This window comes from Alligator mississippiensis, chromosome 3, assembly GCF_030867095.1.
Source record: "Alligator mississippiensis isolate rAllMis1 chromosome 3, rAllMis1, whole genome shotgun sequence".
Classification (NCBI taxonomy): domain Eukaryota; kingdom Metazoa; phylum Chordata; order Crocodylia; family Alligatoridae; genus Alligator; species Alligator mississippiensis.
Window position 1 is genome coordinate 122,021,692 of NC_081826.1, and position 22,483 is coordinate 122,044,174.

The 22,483-nt window shown below is 48.5% G+C and overlaps 1 protein-coding gene across 4 annotated transcripts in view; it reads right to left on the reverse strand.

Annotated features, from left to right (window-relative positions):
* Positions 1-15,443: 15,443 nt before the first annotated feature.
* LOC102561330 (enoyl-CoA delta isomerase 2) overlaps positions 15,444-22,483 on the reverse strand; it is a 173,609-nt gene continuing 166,569 nt past the window's right edge. For all 4 annotated transcript variants that reach the window (XM_019490480.2, XM_059724352.1, XM_059724353.1 and 1 more), the window contains 2 exons: positions 22,339-22,482; positions 15,444-15,644 (listed from right to left, as the gene is read on the reverse strand). In XM_019490480.2, the coding sequence (XP_019346025.1) occupies positions 15,489-15,644; positions 22,339-22,482 (300 nt within the window). In that variant the 3' untranslated portion in view covers positions 15,444-15,488. The remainder of the gene's footprint in view (positions 15,645-22,338; position 22,483) is intronic.

Genomic DNA, 22,483 nt, shown 5'->3' on the forward strand with positions numbered 1-22,483 from the left:
TGAGCAGGCACAGGCAGCCCCACGCAGGCTGTGAGTGGCTGCAGCAGGGAGTGCTGGCCACGGGGCAGATGAGGGGCCTTTTTTCCCCCCATGCTCAACACTAGCTTGTAACTCAGCCCCGCGCTGGCTCTGGGGTCGCCCATCAGGGCTGCACCATGGTGGCAGCAGCTGCAGCCCTCCTGCTTGCTGCGCAGGGCAGTGTCTTCTGCTGCTGCCTGCCTGGAGCTCACGCCGCAGTAGGCTGCGGTGTGGCTGCCACTGCTGCCTCTGGGCTGCCCAGTGCGTGAGCTCCAGGTGGGCAGCAGCAGCAAATGCTGCTGGCAGCGGGGGCAGATTATAAACTGGTGCTGAGTGCAGGGGAAAAGCATCCCCTTGCCCACCCCATGGGTGGTGCCCTGCACTGCAGCATGGGCTGCAAGTGGCTGCAGCAGGGAGCGGTGGCCACGGGGTGGAGAGGAGGGGCTCCTTTTCCCCATTTTCCTTACCAGCTCATTCCCTGCCAGCAAGCAGGGGGTCAGGGCTGTGCACTGCCCCCAGCCTGTACTGTGGGGCTGGGGAGTGCTGGAAGTGAGCAGGCGTGGGAGCACAAGGCCTGCACCGATGTCCCAGGGCCAGTGCCAGCAGGGCCCAGAGCAGGGTGGCAGGAGTACAGGGCCCAGCCAGCAGGGGCTCTATGGAGCTAGGCCAGCTCCCCACTCTCCCTGCTAGTGCAGCCCAGCCCAGCTCCACAGACCCCTGTCAGCCTGCACCCTGCTCTGGGCCCCACTGGTGCTGGACCTGAGACATTGGTTCCAAAACATTGGGACACTGGTCCCAAGATGATGACCAGGGGGCAGGGCACCTGCATGTGGCCCTCGACAGCTTGCCAAAATTGGGTAAGTGGCCCTCCGCCCAAAATAATTGCCCGCCCATGTACTATACTATACTATACTATACTATACTATACTATACACAATATATGTCTTTTTATATACATAAAAATATGTCTTTATATGTACATATATAGACACGCACGCACACACACACACACACATACTGTCTAGTCATTTTTCATCGTATACCTTAACCCACAAAAGAAAAACCTACACACCCATTACAATATATGCACCATCAAGAGAGGTACTCTGTTCAGACACTCCCTCAGAAGTAACTGCTCTGACCCCATGGGCTGGATGAATGTTGTGGGGCTGGTCCATAGGCCAGATCCTGCATGGGGTTGGCAGGCCAGGTCAGTCGGTGGGTGCAATCCAGGACAGAGGTTGAGCACCACTTCTCTAGAGCTTCCACCCCTGCCACTATGGGACAGAGGACCTTGGGCTACCTGGACCATTGGTCTGCCCCAGTAGGGCACTGTTTGTGTGTTCGAGTTTACCCCTCAGCTCTGGGGCTGGGTGGCACCTCATGGGCCTTCACAACAACAAAGAATGGAAGTTTTATTTGTCAGGTGACGGAGCTCCAGACCCCACTTGCCCTGCAGCTCTCACTGCTGATCACTTTGTTTTTGGCATGAACCCCTGAGACACAGCTAAGACTTCAATGTGCTTCTTCCTAGTCATGGGGTGGAAGAACCCAGAGCCATTTCCCTCAAGAAACATAGCAAAAGCCCCAAACTCAAACAGAAACTCTAAAAGCTGCCTGTTAAGCCCCTGAATGCAATTCCCTTTGACATCAGAGAACAGCTGGGCTGGCAGGTCCTCAGGAGGTCACATTTAGTTGAACCCCAGGCAGGGCCAGCCCTGTGTACACCATCCCAGGCAAAGGTTTGTCTCTAATCCATACTTAAAAATTTTGGAATTAACCCTTGCACCCAACCACCAGCCACAATGACTGAAATGTCAAACACCCTGCAACTGTCCCAGATAAAGTGGGGCCAAGGGCATTGCCAATATCCTGCCAATGTCCCAACACTGCAAGGACAGAACATAAGAACTATCATTCACCGGGTCAAAACGCAGAGAGTGGAGTCTAGAAGGGAGAGTGACCTGAATCTGCCCAGGGATTTTCCCCTGTTCCTCCCTTCCCTGCAGCCTCCAGCATTTAAGGTCCAGGAAATTCTGATTCAGAGGCTGTGCCCTTCACTCCCGTGCTTAATAGCTACCAATGCCCCTTTCCTACAAGACATGTCCAATCCCTTTGTGAATCAGGCTACATTCTTAGCTTCCACATCTGGTGGCAATGAGCTCCACACTTTAATTACCCACTGTGTGAAAAGGAATTTCCTTTTGTTAGTTTTAAGCTTTCAATTAGTTTCATCTTGTGACCCCTAATTCTTGTATTGTGAGAGACAGTAAATAATACATTCCTATCCACTTTCTCTTAGTATTTTGCAAACCAGTGTTAACATATCCCCCCCTCAAGCATCTCTTTTGTAAACTGAACAGGCCTCTCCTCATAGGCCAGCCCCTTCATACCACTAATCATCTCTGTTCCCCTTTTTTGAACCTTCTCTATTTCTTCCTTATCCTTTTGGAGGTACAGGGACCAGAATTGGGCACAGTATTCAAGGTATGGAATGGATTTATAAAGCGGTTATCACTGCTGTTTGGGTAACTCAGAAGCTGGGCACTCCTAGTGTGACGGACTAGCTGGTAGTGATTTGGCCCAGGGGTTTTGAAAGGGTAAAAAATGATTGGAGGGCTTGGGTTTCCCTTTCCTCACCAATCAGGCCTCAGAGACTCACCCTCCATGTCCTCTGATTGGCCCCTTGGGTCACCTGGAGAGGGATAAAAGGGGCAGCGCAGCTGACTCAGGGGAGACCTGTGAAGGATGATGAGGAAAGAGTTTCAAAGAGCTGACAAGAACTGGGCCAGTGGGGTGAGAACAGTTGCCCCAGAAGAGCCTAAGGGACCAGGACCTGCAGGCGGTGGTTGAACCCTCAGCAGCACAGCTGGCAGGAGAGGCTCTCTGCTGGGCTCCGGGATCCCTAGCAAGAGGCTGGGTCAGTGCGGCATGCGGCCAGCAAGAGAGGTTCCTTGCCTGGCTCCAGCAAGAAGCTGTGCAGCGACCTGAGAGACTCCCAGCTCTGCTTCCAGTTTCTCTAGCAAGAGGCAGGGCAGCTTGATGTGAGGCAAGGGCTTCCAGAAGGTCAAAAGCCCTAGAAGCCTGGAGCAGTCCCAGCACGAGTGTCTGTGTGGTAGAGCTTCTATCTACCAGGTGGGAGATATGAGTTCAAGTTCTAGCTTGGTCAAGTAAGTTTGAATGAAATGACAGAGGAGAAATTCTTGTTGGAGTGGAAGGGGGTCATTGTGTTTTCCCTTTCCCCCCTCCAGGTACCTATACCCTATATCTCTTGTTATTTGACATTTTGTATTTTGTGCATTTTATATTTTGTCAATCAGTATTGTTAATTGTGTTGTTTGTATTTTATATTTTGTTAAACCTGTCTTTTGTTAACTAGATAACTAAGTCTACGAATGTGAATGCCTAACCTTTATTGAATCCCGTCCCCTCAGGGTATTGTAGTGTCCCCTATACCCCCTGGTTTATATATGTTATGTTTCCACCGTTTCTCTCATTAAAAGGTATATGGTTAAGTCCCCACTGGTGATCTGGCTTTGCTCAATAGGGAAGGAGGGTCCTTACACCTCTCACAGCACTCATGCACCTGCTCTGATCCCTTCAATTGGAGAGGGGTTACGTCTTGGAGTACCACTACACTAGTAAGATCTGTTAGCAAAATAAAAAGAGCTTTTAGCCTTATTTGTCTCACTGACAAGTGATGCTTGTACTGTTTCACTGTAGTAAGCCTAACTTTGGATCACATGGAGTCTATGGTAGTGTAACAGTAATGTAGAAAGTACACGAGAGGCAAGGCTTTCTTCCCGTGATATCCTTTATTGGACCAACTATATAGCTGGGCTAAAGTTGGACAAGCTTTTGAATGCAGGACAGTCAGACCACATGGAGTCTGGCTATCCCTTCTGGTTCTGATACTAAAGCCAACCCTAAGGAGGAGAAACACAGGAGAAAAAACAGCCCATGCTCTGCAGATTTTCCCCAGGGCCCTTAGTAGGAATTACTGCTATCTGAAAAGACTGATGGCATCACTGGGCCGTACCCATGCTCCGGCTGGGACCAAACCTAGAGGACTTAGAGGGTCTTGCTCTTCCACTCAAGGTGAGAGCAATTTGAGATTTGGGCCCTAAAGGGATTTCCCCTCCCAGTCAGATTGGAACAGGCTGGGGGGGCGGGGGGGGGGAGGGAGTGTTGCCTTCCTCTGAAGCACGGGCATAGCTCCTGCCTGGGGTCTCTGAAGCACGTACGAACCCCCTTTGCAGTAGCAGGATGTTGGCGGCTGTGGCTCTGGCCCCCTGGTTTCCCAGGGGCAGGGGCAGGGGCAGAGATGATGCCTGGGGCTGTGTCAGGGGTGCTCAGAGCTCTTGGACATGGGGTTTGTCTGGGAGGGTTTGGACAGGGCTAATCCTACCATGGGCAGGGCTGGGCTGGATGTGACCCTGCAGATCCCTGCCTGCCCCATGACTCTGCGGACACTGCAGTTTCCCCTGGACCTTAAAGTGCTCGGTCACGCAGAGAACCGGTACCAGCTTCTCCAGTCCGACTGGTGAACAGGTACGAGGCCCTGGCGACCCTGCAGGAGATGGAAGGGGAGGAGGACACCCTTGGGCAAGAAGAAACACCACGTCCTTCACACCCCAAACAGATCAAGAGATCCACGATGACCCAGAGGAAGAGGCGACGTGTGCTCGTCATAGGAGACTCCATCCTGAGAGGTACGGAAGGACCCATCTGTCGCCAGGACCCCTCGACACAAGAGGTATGCTGCCTCCCTGGAGCAAAGATTCGGGATGTGACGGAGGTAATCCAGGCCAGGATCAAGCCCACCGATTATTACCCCATGGTCCTAGTCCATGTGGGTACTAATGATGTGGCCAGGAGAACCCCCGATCACTTGATGGTGGACTACTGTGCTCTGGGCGGCGTGCTGAAGGAGTTCGGTGCCCAGGTGGTTTTCTCTTCCATCCTACCAGTGACCGGACGAGGAAGACGGCAGGAGAACTGCATCCGAGAGACCAACTGGCGGCTTCGGCAGTGGTGTCTCGAGGCAGGCTTCGGCTTCCTGGACCATGACCCGCACATCACGACGAGGGACATGCTCAGCTGGGATGGGCTTCACCTGTCCCCCAAAGGTAAACGTGTGTTTTCTTCTAGGTTGGCGGATCTCCTCCGGCGGGCTTTAAACTAGGCTCGTCGGGGGGAGGGGAGTACGAGGGCAGGGGAAGCTGTGGACCACCAAACCATGTGGCACCCACAAGGACAGCCCAGCCTGAAGAAGGAGAACATTGGGAACCTGAAAGCCATGGGGAGCCCAGCACATCAGAACAGGTAAGGAACAAGAAGGTAAGAAACAATGGGCCCCATGGGACTGGGAGCGGGGGGGCAGCAAAGGCACCAGTCGCAGGGCTCAAGTGCCTATATACTAATGCTAGGAGCATGGGGAACAAGCAGGATGAACTAGCACTCCTGCTTGCACTAAACACCTATGACTTAGTGGGGCTAACAGAGACCTGGTGGGATTCATCCCATGACTGGGCGGTACATATTGAGGGCTATAGATTGTACAGAAAGGACAGGTCGGGGAAGAAAGGGGGGGGGTTGCACTTTATGTCAGTGAGCAATATACATCAACCCTCATCAAGACAGAATCCGAGGCTGAGGAAGTAGAAGGATTGTGGGTTAGGCTACATGGGGGGCAAGGAGAAAGGGATTTGGTGGTAGGGGTCTGTTACAGACCCCCACACCAAGGGGAAGAAATAGATGCGGGGCTCCTGAGGCAACTCTCGGAGACCATAAAAGCTAAAGAGGCGGTAGTCATGGGGGACCTAAACTACCCGGACATCTGCTGGGAGACGCAGACAGCAAGGTCCCATCGCTCACGCAGGTTTCTAACTTGTGTACAGGACCTCCACCTGACACAGGAGGTGTATGTTCCCACTAGGGGGAATGCCATACTGGATCTGGTATTGGCAACGGGAGATGACATGATAGGGGACCTCCAAATCGGTAGCTATCTGGGAGACAGTGATCACCTTATGATAGAATTCAACATAAGACGGCGAGTGGGTAAGGTAACTAGTAGGGTGAAAGTGCTAGACTTTAGGAAAGCTGATCTCATTGCACTCAGGCGATTAGTCAAGGAAGCACTGCAGAGTAGGAGTTTTGATGGGATGGGTGCCCAAGAAGGGTGGCTGTGCCTAAAGGAAACGATCCTTTGGGCACAAAGCAAGACGATCCCCGAGCGAGGCAAAAGAGGGAAAGGGGCCAGGAGGCTTCCATGGCTGACCAGAGAAATCCAGGGCAGCCTAAGGGCCGAAAAGGGGAGCACATAAAAAGTGGAAAAAGGGTGAGATCACTAAAGATGAATATACCTCCTCTGCTCGTGCTTGTAGGGAGGCAGTTAGGCGGGCCAAAGCTACCATGGAGCTGAGGATGGCAACCCAAGTAAAGGACAACAAGAAATTGTTTATAAGATATATTGGGAGTAAAAGGAAGGCCCAGGGAGGAATAGGACCCCTGCTAAATGGGCAGAAGCAATTGGTGACAGATAGGGGGGACAAGGCTGAACTCCTCAACGAGTTCTTTGCCTCAGTGTTCCTAAGCGAGGGGCACGACAAGTCTCTCACTGGGGTTGTAGAGAGGCAGCAGCAAGGCGACAGACTTCCATGCGTAGATCCTGAGGTAGTGCAGAGTCATTTGGAAGAACTGGATGCCTTTAAGTCGGCAGGCCCGGATGGGCTCCATCCGAGGGTGCTGAAGGCACTGGCCGACGTCATTGCAGAGCCACTGGAGGGAATATTCGAATGCTCGTGGCGCACGGGCCAAGTCCCGGAGGACTGGAAAAGGGCTAACGTGGTCCCCATTTTCAAAAAGGGGAGGAAGGAGGACCCGGGCAACTATAGGCCGGTCAGTCTCACCTCCATCCTTGGTAAAGTATTTGAAAAAATTATCAAGGCTCACATTTGTGAGAGCCCGGCAGGGCAAATTATGCTGAGGGGAAACCAGCATGGGTTTGTGGCGGGCAGATCGTGCCTGACCAACCTAGTCTCTTTCTATGACCAGGTTACGAAACGCCTGGACACAGGAGGAGGGGTGGATGTCGTATACCTGGACTTCAGGAAGGCCTTCGATACAGTATCCCACCCCATACTGGTGAACAAATTAAGAGGCTGTGATGTGGATGACTGCACAGTCCGGTGGGTGGCGAATTGGCTAGAGGGTCGCACCCAAAGAGTCGTGGTAGATGGGTCGGTCTCGACCTGGAAGGGTGTGGGCAGTGGGGTCCCGCAGGGTTCGGTCCTTGGACCGATACTCTTTAATGTCTTCATCAGCGACTTGGACGTGGGAGTGAAATGTACTCTGTCCAAGTTTGCAGATGACACAAAGCTATGGGGAGAAGTGGACACGCCGGAGGGCAGGGAACAGCTGCAGGCAGACCTGGATAGGCTGGACAAGTGGGCAGAAAACAACAGGATGCAGTTCAACAAGGAGAAATGCAAAGTGCTGCACCTAAGGAGGAAAAATGTCCAGCACACCTACAGCCTAGGGAATGACCTGCTGGGTGGCACAGAGGTGGAAAGGGATCTTGGAGTCCTAGTGGACTCCAAGATGAACATGAGCCGGCAGTGTGACGAAGCCATCAGAAAAGCCAATGGCACTTTATCGTGCATCAGCAGATGCATGACAAATAGGTCCAGGGAGGTGATACTTCCCCTCTATAGGGCGTTGGTCAGACCGCAGTTGGAGTACTGCGTGCAATTCTGGGCGCCGCACTTCAAGAAGGATGCGGATAACCTGGAGAGGGTACAGCGAAGGGCAACTCGTATGGTCAAGGGCCTGCAGACCAAGCCCTACGAGGAGAGACTAGAGAAACTGGACCTTTTCAGCCTCCGCAAGAGAAGGTTGAGAGGCGACCTTGTGGCTGCCTATAAGTTCATCACGGGGGCACAGAAGGGAATTGGTGAGGATTTATTCACCAAGGCGCCCCCGGGGGTTACAAGAAACAATGGCCACAAGCTAGCAGAGAGCAGATTTAGACTGGAAAGCTAGCAGAGAGCAGATTTAGACAGGACATTAGGAAGAACTTCTTCACAGTTCGAGTGGCCAAGGTCTGGAACGGGCTCCCAAGGGAGGTGGTGCTCTCCCCTACCCTGGGGGTCTTCAAAAGGAGGTTAGACGAGTATCTAGCTGGGGTCATTTAGACCCAGCACTCTTTCCTGCTTATGCAGGGGGTCGGACTTGATGATCTATTGAGGTCCCTTCCGACCCTAACATCTATGAATCTATGAATCTATGAGTCACAACCAGCCAGGGCCAGGGCCCGGGCCAGGGCCAGGCAGATCCAAAAGGGTAAGGCACTTAACCAGAGACAATTTCAGTGGGAACTCTTCTTCTCCCAATTTGACTTTCAGATAACTTACCAGCTCATGCCCAGAAATGGAGAGGCAGACACCCTCGCCCAGAAGGTCAAGTATGATGCAGACATGTCAAAAGAGTCACCCAAACCCAGCCCTATTCTGAAGCCCCATAACTTCATCAGTGCTGCGCTCCTAACAAACCTCCTCTCCCTGCTCCGTGTCACCACTGGAGAGAAAGTATTTGGTGGTTTTTCTCTGCTTTTTTTTTATATTTGTTTTTTCCTAGAAGAGCAGACCATCTTCACACAACAACTGCACTGGATCCAAGATGGGTTCATATTTATCTGGGGTACAATCTATGTGCCTCAAGGTCAGGACAGATTAACTCTCCTTCACCCAAGCCATGAATTTCCCATTAGCAGGCCATCCGGAAACAGAGAAGACTTACTGCCTCATCTCCCATTACTTCTGGTGGCCATAACTGTGCAAGACAGTGCAGGCCTCTGTCCACTCTTGAGAAATTTGTGCCCTCACCAAGAAACCCTCCTAGAGGCCACATGGACTCCTCCAACCCCTCCCCACCCTGCCTTGGCCGTGATTTGCAGTCTCCATGGATGTCATCATAGAGCTGCCAACCTTGAACGGTTGTTCCTGACTGTATGGGCCAACTCACCAAAACGGCCAACTTCGTCCCATGCATGGCCCTTCCCTCAGCAACAGATACAGCCTAACTTGGACCATATGGTATGCCTTCCCAGATTTCATCATATCAGACAGTGGGTCCCAATTCATCTACCAGTTCTGGTGTGAAGCTCTGTGCCTAGTGGGAGTCTGTGCCCATCTCATGTCAGCTTGTCATCCCCAGACAAATGACCAGGTCAAGGGGACCAATCAGGTTTTAGAGCAGTGTCTCCATTTTTACCTTAATTTTCAACAGAATAACTGGTTCTCACTCCTAACATGTGCATACAGTACCTCCAGAATGTGCATACAGTAACTCCAGAATGTGCATACAGTATCTCCAAGCACACCTTACCTGGGAAAACCCTGTTTTTTGTAAAATATGGGTTCCATTCCCAGTTGCACAGCTCTTTACCCACAGACTCTGACAGGCCTGTGGCTAGAGAATGGGTACACCACATTCATAAAGTCCCGGAAGAACTAGTAAGACACCTGGAAAAGGCAAAAAAAGGCATAAAAGCAGCAGATGAGCAGTGCCAGCCAGGTCCAGTCTACTCCAGGGGACGGAAGTGTGGTGTCAGACAAACTCCTTCACATGGATTTGCCCTCACAGAAGCTGGACCGTTGTTTCCTTGTCCCCTTCCACATAACTCATCAAGTCAAATTAGTATCCTTTGAATTATAGCTGTCTTGGACGCTGAAGATCCATATGCCACTACCCAAACCATATATAGAGAATTCTTTTCTACAATATAAGCAACAATGAACTACCACCTCTCCTCCATAACAACCCAGGGACAGGAGCAGTATTTAGATTCGAAGTAGAGAGAGGGGAAGTTGAGGATATGGGCCCAAAGAGCACACATGAAGACCAGCAGAAAACATCTATACCCCCAACCTGCTGAGAAAATTCCATGAGAAGCCAGGACCACCACCTACTGTGGACTGAAATTGGAGTGGGAGTTGATTTCAGGTCACAACCTTGAACCTTAGCCTATCCAACACAGACACTCATCAACCTACCACCCTATAGCAGACCTCCAAGGCTGATCTGAGGCCTCCAGCATGGCTTAACCCTCTGCCCACACTCTTTTACCAGAGTGGCTGGCTGTGGCCAGCTGACCCTCCACTTCACACATATAAACCCCTGAACAAGAAGTGGCAGGGCAATAGGGTTCTACTTGACTCATGATTTTTTTTTTTTTATTCCTCCTGGCTTGTTCCTAGATGTTGCTCTTGGCTTGGTTGTCCTGGCTTAGCTTGTTGGTGATCTTGTTCTCTGTTTACTCCTTTGGTGTCCTTGATTTGGTGTGCTTTTGGATTCCACTCTCTGACTGACCTCCTGGCTTCTGGACCTGGCTTGTCACATGCAGCACCCTCCTCCATGGATCCTGCTCACCCATTCTAACCTGGTAGGTGCCTTGATTCCCTGAGAGGCTGCAAATCTGGGCACCCATGTCCTGATGTGATATCTGTCCACATCTGTGCAGCACTTTGTAGCCTGTGCTGTGGTTGTTGAACTTCTACTTTATGGTTTTCAAATGGAGCCCTTCCAGGAATTTTTTTGGGCAACTTGTCTCTCGTTCTGGGTTTCACTTTGGCTTCAGGCAGTAGAAATGAACTGCGGAAAGGCTGGAAGAAAGGACCAAGAAGTTATAGGGTGGTTGTTGGCAGGCTTCTGTGCTCACAGGTGGCAGTACCTGGGTCAGTTTCAAGCACACTACAGTGAAGGGGATAGGCATGGAAAAGAATGGTTTGCTGAACTCATGCTCAGAGCTTCCAGAATCAGGTCTACTGCTGCTGGGGTCAAAAGCTTAGGGATGTCCCACTCTTCTTTGGAGCAGAAGCACCTAAGCAAGGCAACAGGCAGGATAATTTGCCCTCAAGGGATCCTGACTCCAGGAATGCCTCTGGCTGCCACCTACCCAATTGCTTCCAGCTGATCTTAGTTAACTGCAGGGGTTAGGAGCAGAACTCAAGTGGCATAGGTAATTTTTTTTTTTTTTTGCTCAGGTTAAGTGGACCGATGCAAGAGTTTAGGCAGTTCCAGGGTTAGGAAGCTCCTGGGGTATGGAGAGGGTTGCTTGATTACAATGTTTTGACTTGGACAAACTTCATTCTTTCTTTCCTTTTAGTTCTGGCTCATAGATTCCTTAAGGCTTAAGTCATATGCAAACTCTTCTTTTCCTATTGATTTCAATGAGATTACATCAGTGTAAGTCAAATCTAATGGAGAAGTAGGCCCTTAATAGCTTTAGATCCTGAAGGGAGTAATGATTTTGTTTTGAGCAGTATGACCAGCATCTATCTACTTTCTTCCAGCCTCTCCTTGTAATGAGGAGTTGGTTTCTACAGTGTAATTGCCCATACCCATCAACAGGAATTGAAGCAGTATTTGCTACACCTGTGACAACTTAAATGAGCTACAGCTGGGCTGGCTGGAAGCCAAATGGTAATAATTTGTCAGGATGCAGTAGACAGTCTGTCTTGCTCTCTGAAAGGTCAAGAGAGGACAACTGCTGTTTGCCTTCCTTCTTGATACAGATTTTTACCTTCATGAAAACTACCCTGTGTTTAACTAAGGCTCACTCACTGAGACACTAAATTCTTTAAATGCATTTGAATTGCACATGAGCTATGACATTGCTCCTATTTGGGAACTTGCTAATTCCTTAAATCATCAAGGTACTGAGCTTTTCTGGGAAGTGTAAAGCTCCTTCTATTTTCACTGATCTCAGTGGGACTGTTCAGCTGTGAAATATTGAAGATATACAGAATTGAGGGTTTGGTATAGATTTAGTGCCACCAAATCTTATCTTACAATACTCTCTTCTGTGACTTTTCTTGTTCTATATTGTAAAATTTCTATGCAGATAGCAGAGAGTTAGATTGATACTTTAGATATGTTCTGTATTTTCAGGACTCTTGGTTCTAGAGATTACTGTGAAAATACAAAGCTCTCCTTTTTTCCTTCTAGGGTTGTTGATGCTTTCCTTTGTAGTGACTTGCTCTTGTTTCTGCCTTATTAGTCCTTTAACACTGAAGTTAATTGCTACTAGCACTGTTTTTAAAAGTCCTTAAGTATCATATGTGATGATATTCATTGTTGGGGTTGGAAGATGGAGAATGATCTAATACAGTAGTTCTCAATCTTTTTTAGACTCAAGACACCCCTTTTTTGTAAACTGAGTGGCACCCCATTTCAAAAACAAACTTTTTTATTATAGTGTTTATCTCCTTGCAGAGGGGCAGGAGAACAACCAGGCCAGACCTGAGCCTGCACTTACTTGTTTATCTCTTCAGACCTTGTGGCATCCGTTGGTGTCCCAGAACCCTGGTTGAGAATAGCCGGTCTAATGATTACAACACGATACTGGGATTAGGAAAACTCAGGTTCCATTGCTCCAACATAAGCATCTCTGGCAAAACACTTGGGGCTAGGTCTTCAAAGGAATTGTAAATGCATAAAGATGCAGGCACTTTTGAAAATCCTACAAGTTGCTTCTTCTCATGTGTTGCATACAAAAACTTGTCTAACTCTTATCTCAACTAGACAGTTGATCCAATAAAAGATACCATGTTAAATAAATCTCTTGCATAAATACCTTTTAAACATTTGGCGCAATGTGTTCTTGGTTCCCATTAGGTGTGTAAAATATCTGTCTTGTGTGGATGTTACGAGGTTATACTTAAATTTCTTGAGTGCCCAGATTCTGAAATAATGGGTTCATTTATTTGGGTAAATAACATTAACTGGTTGCTTCCATGCCTGTAATACTTCCACTTTTTTTTTTTTTCAAAATGATGTTGTTAAACGGTTCATGTAGGGGCACATATTAATCATTGGCATGACCACAGCTTAAATCTACAATTCTCACCCCCCTCAGGGATTTCTGCACCCCCCCCCAGCCCCCCAAAAAAGCCTGCATTTTTTTTTTAATTAAGTTGATGCATCTTTTTTTTATCTACCAGGCCAATATTTTTTTCAGATGTGGGTACCTACAATTAAGAATTCCCACCCCCCTGCTTCTCTGAACTGTTTCCTCTCTCTCTCCATGCCATTCAAATGCTTCCTCTTCTCCTACTTTCCCTTGCTCCTTTTTTCTTTTAATAATTCCCTTTTTCTCCTCTCAGTCCACTTACCTCAATGTGCTCCATACTATTAACTCCCCCAAATGAGATTACTTTCTTTCTGTTTAAGATGCTGTTCTTTAATGCACAAGTTCTGTCTCTACCCTGGGAGAATAAGTTACACACAAACTGGTTTAAGTGATCAGAAACTAGTTTAAACCTGTAACAGAACATAAGTTCATTGCACAGAAACCAGTTTCAAAAGTGGCCAAAACCAGTTTGAGATAAACCTGGTTGAATGTAATATCAGATTTAACTGATTTAAGGTCAAGCCAGTTTACAGAATTTTGTGTCCCAGACCCCTTCCTGGTTCAAGTTAAACCAGACTCCCACAGCATGCTCTGCAGCCCTGGGTGGGCTAGGCTTTCTATTCCAGCCAAGCAGTTGGCCCCGCCTCTCTCCTCCCTGGCCAGAGACTATCACTACTCCAGCTGGCTGAGAAAAGGGTGGCAGTGTGAAACCCTGCAATGGAATGCTACTAGGTCGGCCTGGCAGGGGAGAAGCAGCCCTTTTCAGGCATCCCTAGCCCCCCATGACCCTTGCTGCTCTAGGAGCAGGGGCAGAGCCAGACCCCAGTAGCCTGAGAGGGAACAGCATGGGCAACACGGGTTTCACTTGTACACCTAGTCCTGCAATGGCCAGACACTAGTAGCCTGAAGAGAAGGGGGGGGGGGCAGTTTAATCCCCCCCCCATTCCAGGCAGCAGCAATAAGGGCACTGACATGGGGCCTTGGGCCGAGTCCCTCGGAGGAGAGGCCAGCCAGCCGCGGGTAGGGAACATGGAGGCGGGGATGTGACCTGGCTGCAAGCAGAGGGCAGAGCTGAGGCTAGTTATGGAGCCGAACTCACTGCTGCCTCCTGCTGCGGCAATGCAGCCCCAAGGGGCAGGGGTCAGTGTCTGCTGCCTTACATCCCACGTGGGGGGGCTGCAGTTTGCAGATGGGCTGCAGCATGGCTCCCTGCCCCCTCCCTCCATTGGTGGCAGAGCAAACCATTGCGGCAGGCAGAAGTGAAGCACTTGTTGCCCAGAGTCTGCTTGTGGCAGCACCAGGAACTCGGGGCAGGCTGCTGCAGGCCAACAGCATGGGCAGAGGCATGGCTAGGCAATGGACTGCCATAGCCCAGTCTGCCCCAGCCCCATGTCTCAGGAGCATAGGCAGCAACTAGCCCACAGCAGCCCACCCCGAGCACCCAGCAGATGGCAAGTGACAGGTGCTTCACTTCCATCTACCATGATAGCTTGCTCTGCCGCTGCTGGTATGAGAGGGAGGAGTGGGCTATCTTGGCCCAGCCACTAGCTACGACCCTGGGATGCAGAGCTGGGCTGGACTGGGCTTCACTCCTGGGCTGCAGGGCCAGACTGGCTTGGGCTTTAGTGGTTCATTGCTTCCCCCTGCTGTTGCCCATGCTCCTAGCCTGCAGCAGGCTGCCTGAAGCAGGTGGTGGATGACAAGTGTTTCACCGCCACACCATTGTAGCAGGTGCTTTCCCATCACCATGAGGAGAGGGAGGGGACAGGGAGCTGCACTGCAGCTGGCCTGCAAACAGTGGCCCCCACGTGGGGCCAGAGATGAGATATGGTGGACACTGACTCCCATCTCCTGGGGCCACCCAGAGGCAGCAGTGAGTCAGGCTCTATAAGTAGCCCCAGCTCTTCAGAGAGCTTTGAATTGATCTGGACCTTTTAAATTGGTCCACTGATTCAATTCGGCCACCAAATCTCCTCCAAATCAAATCACCACCTGAAGCTTTGCACAGCCCTATTTATTAGCTTTCTTGGTAAAGGGTTATTTGGAGTTGGATCCTCCCCTTGATTACAGGAATAGGAGACAGACAGATTGAAGAAACTCTTCTTGTCTACTAGACAACAGTTTATGAAGTACCATAGGACCCAGCTTTGCCCTTGTATGTCAGGCTGACTGGTGAGGCCAAATCCAAAGTATAGCAAAGGGTTCAAAGGTTAGTGTTACTAACTGGGTCTGCTGAACAGTTACTTTCTAAAACAAAACAAAGTAAAATGGATGTTGTGTAACAGAACATGACCTGAAAGAGGGTGCTGTTTTTTTCCTGACATATGGGATGACATGTAAAGCATGCCAAGGCCAGAAGAAAGAGCACATCAATCCATACAGAGGTCAGCCCTGCTATGTAAGAAGTCAGTCAACTTGTGTCAGCTGCACAATTGCTTATACCCATCCTAAATTTAATCTAGAAAGATTATATATAATCTAGGAACAAATACAAAATTGCAGTAAGAAATCCATCAGAGAAACAGGTATTTTACTTCCGTTCTTGGTTATGTGGCTACATTTTTGACTTTTTTTGAAAGAAGCTCTTAAATGCATTCATGGATTCCTTTGAAAAGTATTTCTTCACAATCTGCTCACACTCTTGGGAATTAACTGCATAGAGCTTTTCCTTTTCCACACTTCGGATTAACTGCTTTGACAGTGCCAGGGACTGGAAAACAGAAGAGTAATGTAATTTGATAGCATGAATATACCATTGTAAGATTCCATGGTCTCCTATGTAACCCCTATGCTTTGTTTTAAGCCAGACTTGTTGGCCTAAGTACCCTTCAGCCTTCTCTATCATATTCAGTTCATGGGATATTACAAATTGCCTCAATCCCACCTTCTAAAGAAAACAAAGGTAGAACTAATACATTCCTGTCACTTTTTAATTTCTTTCTGTGCTTTGGGTCTAATACTTTGAATCTGTGTCCTAAACTACTAGATTGGTTTTTTTTTTTTTTTTGTTAAGAAAGAAAAGTGCATGATAGCTTAACCTGCTGTGTCTTGCTTAACATCTGATAGTATCTCTGCTATAGCTCACTACTTCATGTGGATCTCATGTATCTTATTTCATAAAACATCTTAGACCAAATCAGAATGTAAGTAACTAATGAAATTATACCATATTTACTTGAATACAAAATGAGGTTTTCCCCCCACAATTAGCATGGTGGGGAGGGGGGAGGCTCTCATTGTAATCGCATGTAGACAAAATATTTTGTGAGATTTCTTTGTCATTAAACTGCTGCCAAAAGTAGTATGTGCTCAGCAATGGAAACCACCTATGAAGTTGACTAAACACAGCTGCTACTAAGCATGACTATAAAACACATAGCCTACACTGGGCAAACTTGCTGCTTGGAACCTACCACAAGGATAGGTTACTGCAGCCTATCTGAATGAGACTTCTGATAGTTCTCATTAAACACCATCCCCCTCATGGCTGACTCTTTCAAATCACGGTGAACCACTACATTGCATATATTTTGACTTCCTCTTTATTCCCACACCTGAGCTATGCCTTTTTTCCCCACTTCCAATGATTAGGGATCTACCTAAATCATGGCAGAAGTGCACTGCACAGCAGCTTCTTGTTCTTTTTACTCTCCTCCCCATCCCTCCCTTCTTCCATCTGACCAGTAGACATGTCCTGGTGGCCCCACCACTCACACCCATTGCTCAGACGGAAGGCAAAGCCCACAGATTTTAAATATGCCACAATTTTTGTCTTCTGGCTGATCAGCAGCAAGCAGAGGGGCCACTGGGGCCCCTTGGCCAATTGATGGTGAGAGACAAAAACAACAGCATATTTCCAATTCCAAAAAAAGGATACCTGTTGGGGGAGAGGGTGGGCAGGAGGGATAGTGTATAATTGCAAGGGGGGGGCAGTTTCTAACTTAAACAATAAATAACCAGCATTATTGCCTGAGAAACTAAATGTAAAACAAAAATAAAGCCAGAGTCCCATGCTGGTGCCCCTTACTCCCTTGTGCTGCCAGTGCCCCTCACTCCTGACCTGCACCTCCACCCCTTCCCCTAGTCCTGCTGGAGGGGGACCCCAGCTGCTCTCAGCCTGACCAGGCTGGAGCGTGGCAGCTGTAGTGGCTCCAACTTGTGTGGGTGGCAGTGAAGCAAGTCTGGCCCAGGCACGGGCTCGAGGGAGGAGGTGGGGAGGCCTGTGGCACCCCCCACCCTTAATGGGCTCCTGCACCATGCCATGCAGCCTGGCAAGGCCCCCCTGACAGGCAACATCACCCAGCTGCCCCACCCCTGCAAGCACAGGCACTAGCCCCTATGCTGTCAGCCCAGTTGCACAGCTTCCTGTTACCCCTGAAGGGCCCCACTGCCCCCTTTCCCTGCTGGAGGGGCACATGCCTCTTCTGCCACCCCCCCCAGTGCCAGTGCCTGGACACCTTTCTCAGGCCCCCTGACACACATATGCACATAGAGCTGCTGGACAGTCCCCAAGCCCTGGCCCTCCAACCCCACTCCCCATAGATGTACTTCATGCAGCTGCTGGGGCTGCTCCCGTCACCCTGCCTGGCTATATTCCAGCTACGTGCATCTGTGTGCACAGATGTGTGGTGCCCCTTGCCTCCAATCACCCAACTCTGCAGGCTGGAAGGCTGCCAGCTTGCAAGAGGAAACTTGTGCTTTCCTCCTCTAAAGAGGAAAACCCATATTTTTCTGCAGCGAATGGAAAACCCGGAGCCCTGGTAAATATGCACACCACTAGGACAAGCCAGGAAAGGCAGTTCTGCCAGGATTGATATTGAAAAAGGAGTAGAAGAACAAAATCCCAGGCAGTATATTTAAAAAAACTGCCCAGATGGAAATCGGAGGTCATGTCCAGGAAAACCCAGACATATGGTAACCGTAGGCATATTTAAAACCACAGTTTTTGCCTCCTGGCCAATCAAGAGTGAGTGGTGGAGCCACTAGAGCTCCTTCACCAATTAGTGGTGGGGGGAGGGCACACAGCAACAAAGCCAAGATTAAAGGAGCTGCTGCATAGTACACTTCTGGTGTGATTTAGTTAGATGCCTACCAATGATTCCTGGTTCTTCACCTACTTAAATGTCTGATAAACATCACCAAATGGGCCCCCAAACAGTTCACCCAAAATACCTCTGTTGAGCCTCCCTCTCTCAACCTGTCCCATATGAGTAGTGTGGCCCTGCCCTTCATGAGGTGAAGCCAGACCAGGTTGCCCTGTACCTCATCTACATATCCATTTTTGGATCAGCCCAGGACTCATGACCTGGGTGCAGTCATGAGTGGGGACTAATTAACACATGGCTCCTTTGTGGGGGTGGTATCTGGAGTACATATACATACTGAGCCATGCTGAGCAATGGGGTCACTATGGCTTGAAATTCTATTGACTCTGGTATGAACTGTGTGGTAAAGCATAAACCTTTGGCTTTGGACTAATGTTATGCATAGTTTGTACTACATATAAGTAGGTACCCAAGCGCTGTTCAAAAGTGTGTTTATGGAGTACCTATACTAAAACTTGTAGCAGTTTCAAGAAAAGATAACATGCATCAATTCTGGAAGAACTAAATGTATGGGTACTATGTGGAAATTGCTACAGCCAAGTTTAGTTTCAAGGTAATTGTTCTCAAATTTGCTTCTCATTTCCCTGCTCTCTCTGACTGCAGGGGCTGATAGTAAGAAGAGGGGAAAGGGGTTGCCAAGGGAAAAAAAAAAACTGGGAGGAAATAGAGACCAATCTGACCCCCCATATTTGGACTTTGTAAAGGTTGATAATATTACATGAGACATTAGAAACAGGAAAATGAATATTTCATATAGAACAAAATTATTGTATCAAGTGGGAGGGGGGACAAATTCAAGGCAAACCTCTAATCATTAGATTCTATACCTGGAGAGTTATAACAAATTTATAAATTTTCCATATATAGGATCTAATTAGTGTGTGGGAGGGGGTCATCATATAATCAGGATTGTCTTCTGTTTGAGTAAACATGGTATTTTACAGTTTGTGGTTATTGGAACTCAATGGTGACATCCAGAGGAGTGTGACTGTGTGTTATGTGGTACAGCAGGCCCATCTACCGTGCCACACACTGTACACTCAGGCATTCTCTGCACTGCTACCTTGCCGGGGGGGGGGGGGGGGGGAGGGAAGAGAGGGGAGGGTTGACTCTGAGAGATCCCGGGTTCAAAAAAACCCATGCAGGAAAAAGCAGGGTGGTGGACATGGCGGCAATGCACACCACCCAAAACCGGAGCCTGGCTGTCTGGAGCCACACTCCAGCTGCTAGCCAGAGTCCCTGCTGCAGGAGGCACCACAGCTGCAGCTTCCTTGGCACTGGGGATCCCCACACTCCAGACTGTGTGTGACACAGGCGTTTCCTGGGGACAAGTAGCACCAGCACAAGGTGTCAGCACAAGGTGTGCCACTGCTACTTGTCCCCAGGGAACCAAACATCCATGCTCATCTGGATGTGGCCAATGAGGCTTCCATTGCTAAGTCTTTTGGTGGTTTTTGAAAATCTTACTTGAAAATGTTGAGGTCAGTTTCTATTTAATTTCCCTCACCTGGGCCTATAATATTGTTATGCAAGTGTTTAATACAGGGGTCAGCAACCTACAGCCCATGGATCAAGTTCAGCCCCCAAAGCCACTGGATCCATCCCATGGATGTGGGACTTCAGCAGCATTTGGTGGGCATTTCTCCCATGCCAAGGTGGGTTGAAGCGGCTGCATTTCGCCCGTGCCACAGTGGGGAGAAGTAGTAGCAGTAAGCACTTACCCTATGCAGGGTAGAAGTGGTGACAGCATCTGGGTCTTAGCACCTACCAGTTCCGACTTGAATGGGGTCCTTCTAGCCCAGAGCTTCTGAAGACTGCCAACCACTGGTTTAATATACTGCTGTAACTACAAAGCAATATCCAGGGAAGACAAACTGCAGTTTTGAACTTTAGGCCAAATTTGGAGTTGGCATGACATTTAAACTGCACCTACTTAAGTCAGGTCTGACTTCTACCTATTATGTCTCCTCAATTAGATAATTTTAGATTATTTCCTATCTTCCTGATTGGCCTTGATATAAGAATTCTGTTCTATTTGAATTATTCATTTTCCTGTTTCAAATATCTCATGTAATATTATCGACCTTTACAAAGACCAAATATACTATTGATGTGTAAGGTCTTAATTTAGGAGTCCTTTGAAAGCTGTAACTCTCATAAATTTACCTTAAAGTTCTGATGTCATGTTAGGACTATGGAAAAGTTATATAAGGTATTCTGGGATTGAGCCTAGGGGGTTTGGGACCTGTTTAATAAATCCTGTTCAGATCCTTTTGGACATAATTGCTATTTCTTAGTTGCCTGTGATTATAGGAAATGGGATCTAATCACCCAGTGGCCCCTTCCAGTCCTGTGTGCCTAAACTTGGTAGCACACCTCTCTCCAGATACTACACACTCAGTATTGTACAGTGAGCTAGAAAATACCGAGCTATAAAATCAATTGAACTATGACATCAAAGACTACTAGTGACACCTACACACAACTCCACTTGCAAACTATTCATGCTTTCTTAAGGAATAATTTGCATAAGGAATTGTGAATTGGGCTGCTGCCAGAATAAGGTAAAAAAAATTGTGTTGCTTTTGCTGTGCACTTGCTGGGGACATCTCATGTTTCACTTAATCAGTAGAACTAGGCCAGTAGGTATTTTGATTAATTAATAATCTATTTAAATAACAGCTTATTAATAATTGAAACCTAAATATCAAATTGTGGGGCTGTCTGTAAACGCCTGCTGTTTATAAAATGAACACACCTGGTCATTTTTACTAGACCTGCTTGTTAAAACTAATAAAGCTAGCAAAGATGTTTATTACCCTTGTGATTACCATATGTTGTTCGAAAAGGCCATGGTCTGCAAAAATCATTAATGCCTTCATGTCCAACAACTTAAACAAAGGTAGCTTCATCAGAAGATGCTGACATCTCCTGAGAAACAGACCTCTTTAATTGGGTTGAGTTGGTTATTTATGATAACCTCAGTCATAGAGCACATTAAAGTTGACTGCTATATTGAAAATGGGTTTTATACTTTTGAAAATGAATATCTGACTAAAATGATAAAGGTGAATAAGATGGAGGAAAGGTGACTTTTCTTATGAATCTTAAGTAACTCATATGCCACCTCAAGGGTACATGCAGACATTCAGGGAGGTTAGATGGAGGTCAAATTGAGTTAAAAATGGCCACCTAATCTAAAGTAAGTCAGTATGGAGGGGGCTAGTGGGAGGGCTTGGAGGCAAGCAGGGTCCATGGGGGAGGCTTGGGGGATGGGGAAGGCTAGTGGGGTTGACAGGAGGCTTGGTGGGATTAGTAGGGTCTGCAGAGGGGTTAGGGGGGATGGGGGAAGGGGCTAGCAGGGTTCAGGAGGGTTTGGCAGGATCAGGGGAGCTGCGAGGATTGGAGAGGCTCTCCTACCAACTCCAACTCAGACCCCTGCAGCCCTCCCCACAAGATCTCTAGAGCCTGACTGAAGTAAGTTGGGATGGGGGGAGGGGTGGGCAGACCAGGGGGTGGCAGCTCTGTGGCTGGGGGTTGATCTGATGGGTGGGCCTCTTCTACCTGGGGACCAGGGGCTTTTTTTAGCTTCTCACCCCCTATCCCCAGAGGAACTGCCCCCCCAGCGAGCCAGCCCACCTCCCCCTTACCCTTCCTGTCCATCCCAAATTACTTCCTCAGCTCCCAGCACCAGCAGATACTGGTAAAACCAGCACCAGGAATAGCCTGTGGGATGTTGGTGGTGGGGAGGTTGGCAGGGTGGGGCACAGGCTGGCTGGTCTGTGAGATGGGAGAAGGTTGTCTGTGTGGGGTGGGGCAAGGGGCTGAAGGGCTAAAAATAGTCCAGTGGTAAGGTTGAGGATAGGAAAATTGCAGCCCTGGGGATGGGGCTAGTGGCTAGGCTTTCCCAGAGCCAGGACTGCCCTGGGAACTGTACAGAAGTTCAGTTAGGACAGTCTTTCTGGACCTGAACTAAGTTACCCTACCTCTGAGGTAGGGTTGAATTAGATTGGGTCATTCATTTTTAGATCAATCGAACCTTCCTGAACTTCTGGGCAGTTCACACTTAGCTTGACCAAACTAGGGATCTAAGTGCAAGGTCCTCACTTGGGAAAGTTAAGTAAGATTGGGTGGTCATTTTAAATGCAATCTAACCTCCCCCTAACCTGCTCAAGCATCTGTACCTAGCCCAAGAGAGAATGGAGAAGGACTAATGGTTTGCTGACTGAGTTCATAGGTGGGTGCCTACATGCTCAGTGTGTATATATGTAAAGAGTTTAACATAAGTTTAATACCAACATTTTTGGGGAGACTTGCAAAAGCTTTCAGCTTTCTCCAGACTTCCTCCTGAAAAACTTGGTCAGGAAAAACTTCAGTCACAAGTCCCTGAGCACAAGCTTCCCTTGCAGTCAGCTTCTTGTTGAAAAGCAGCATCTCATTTGCC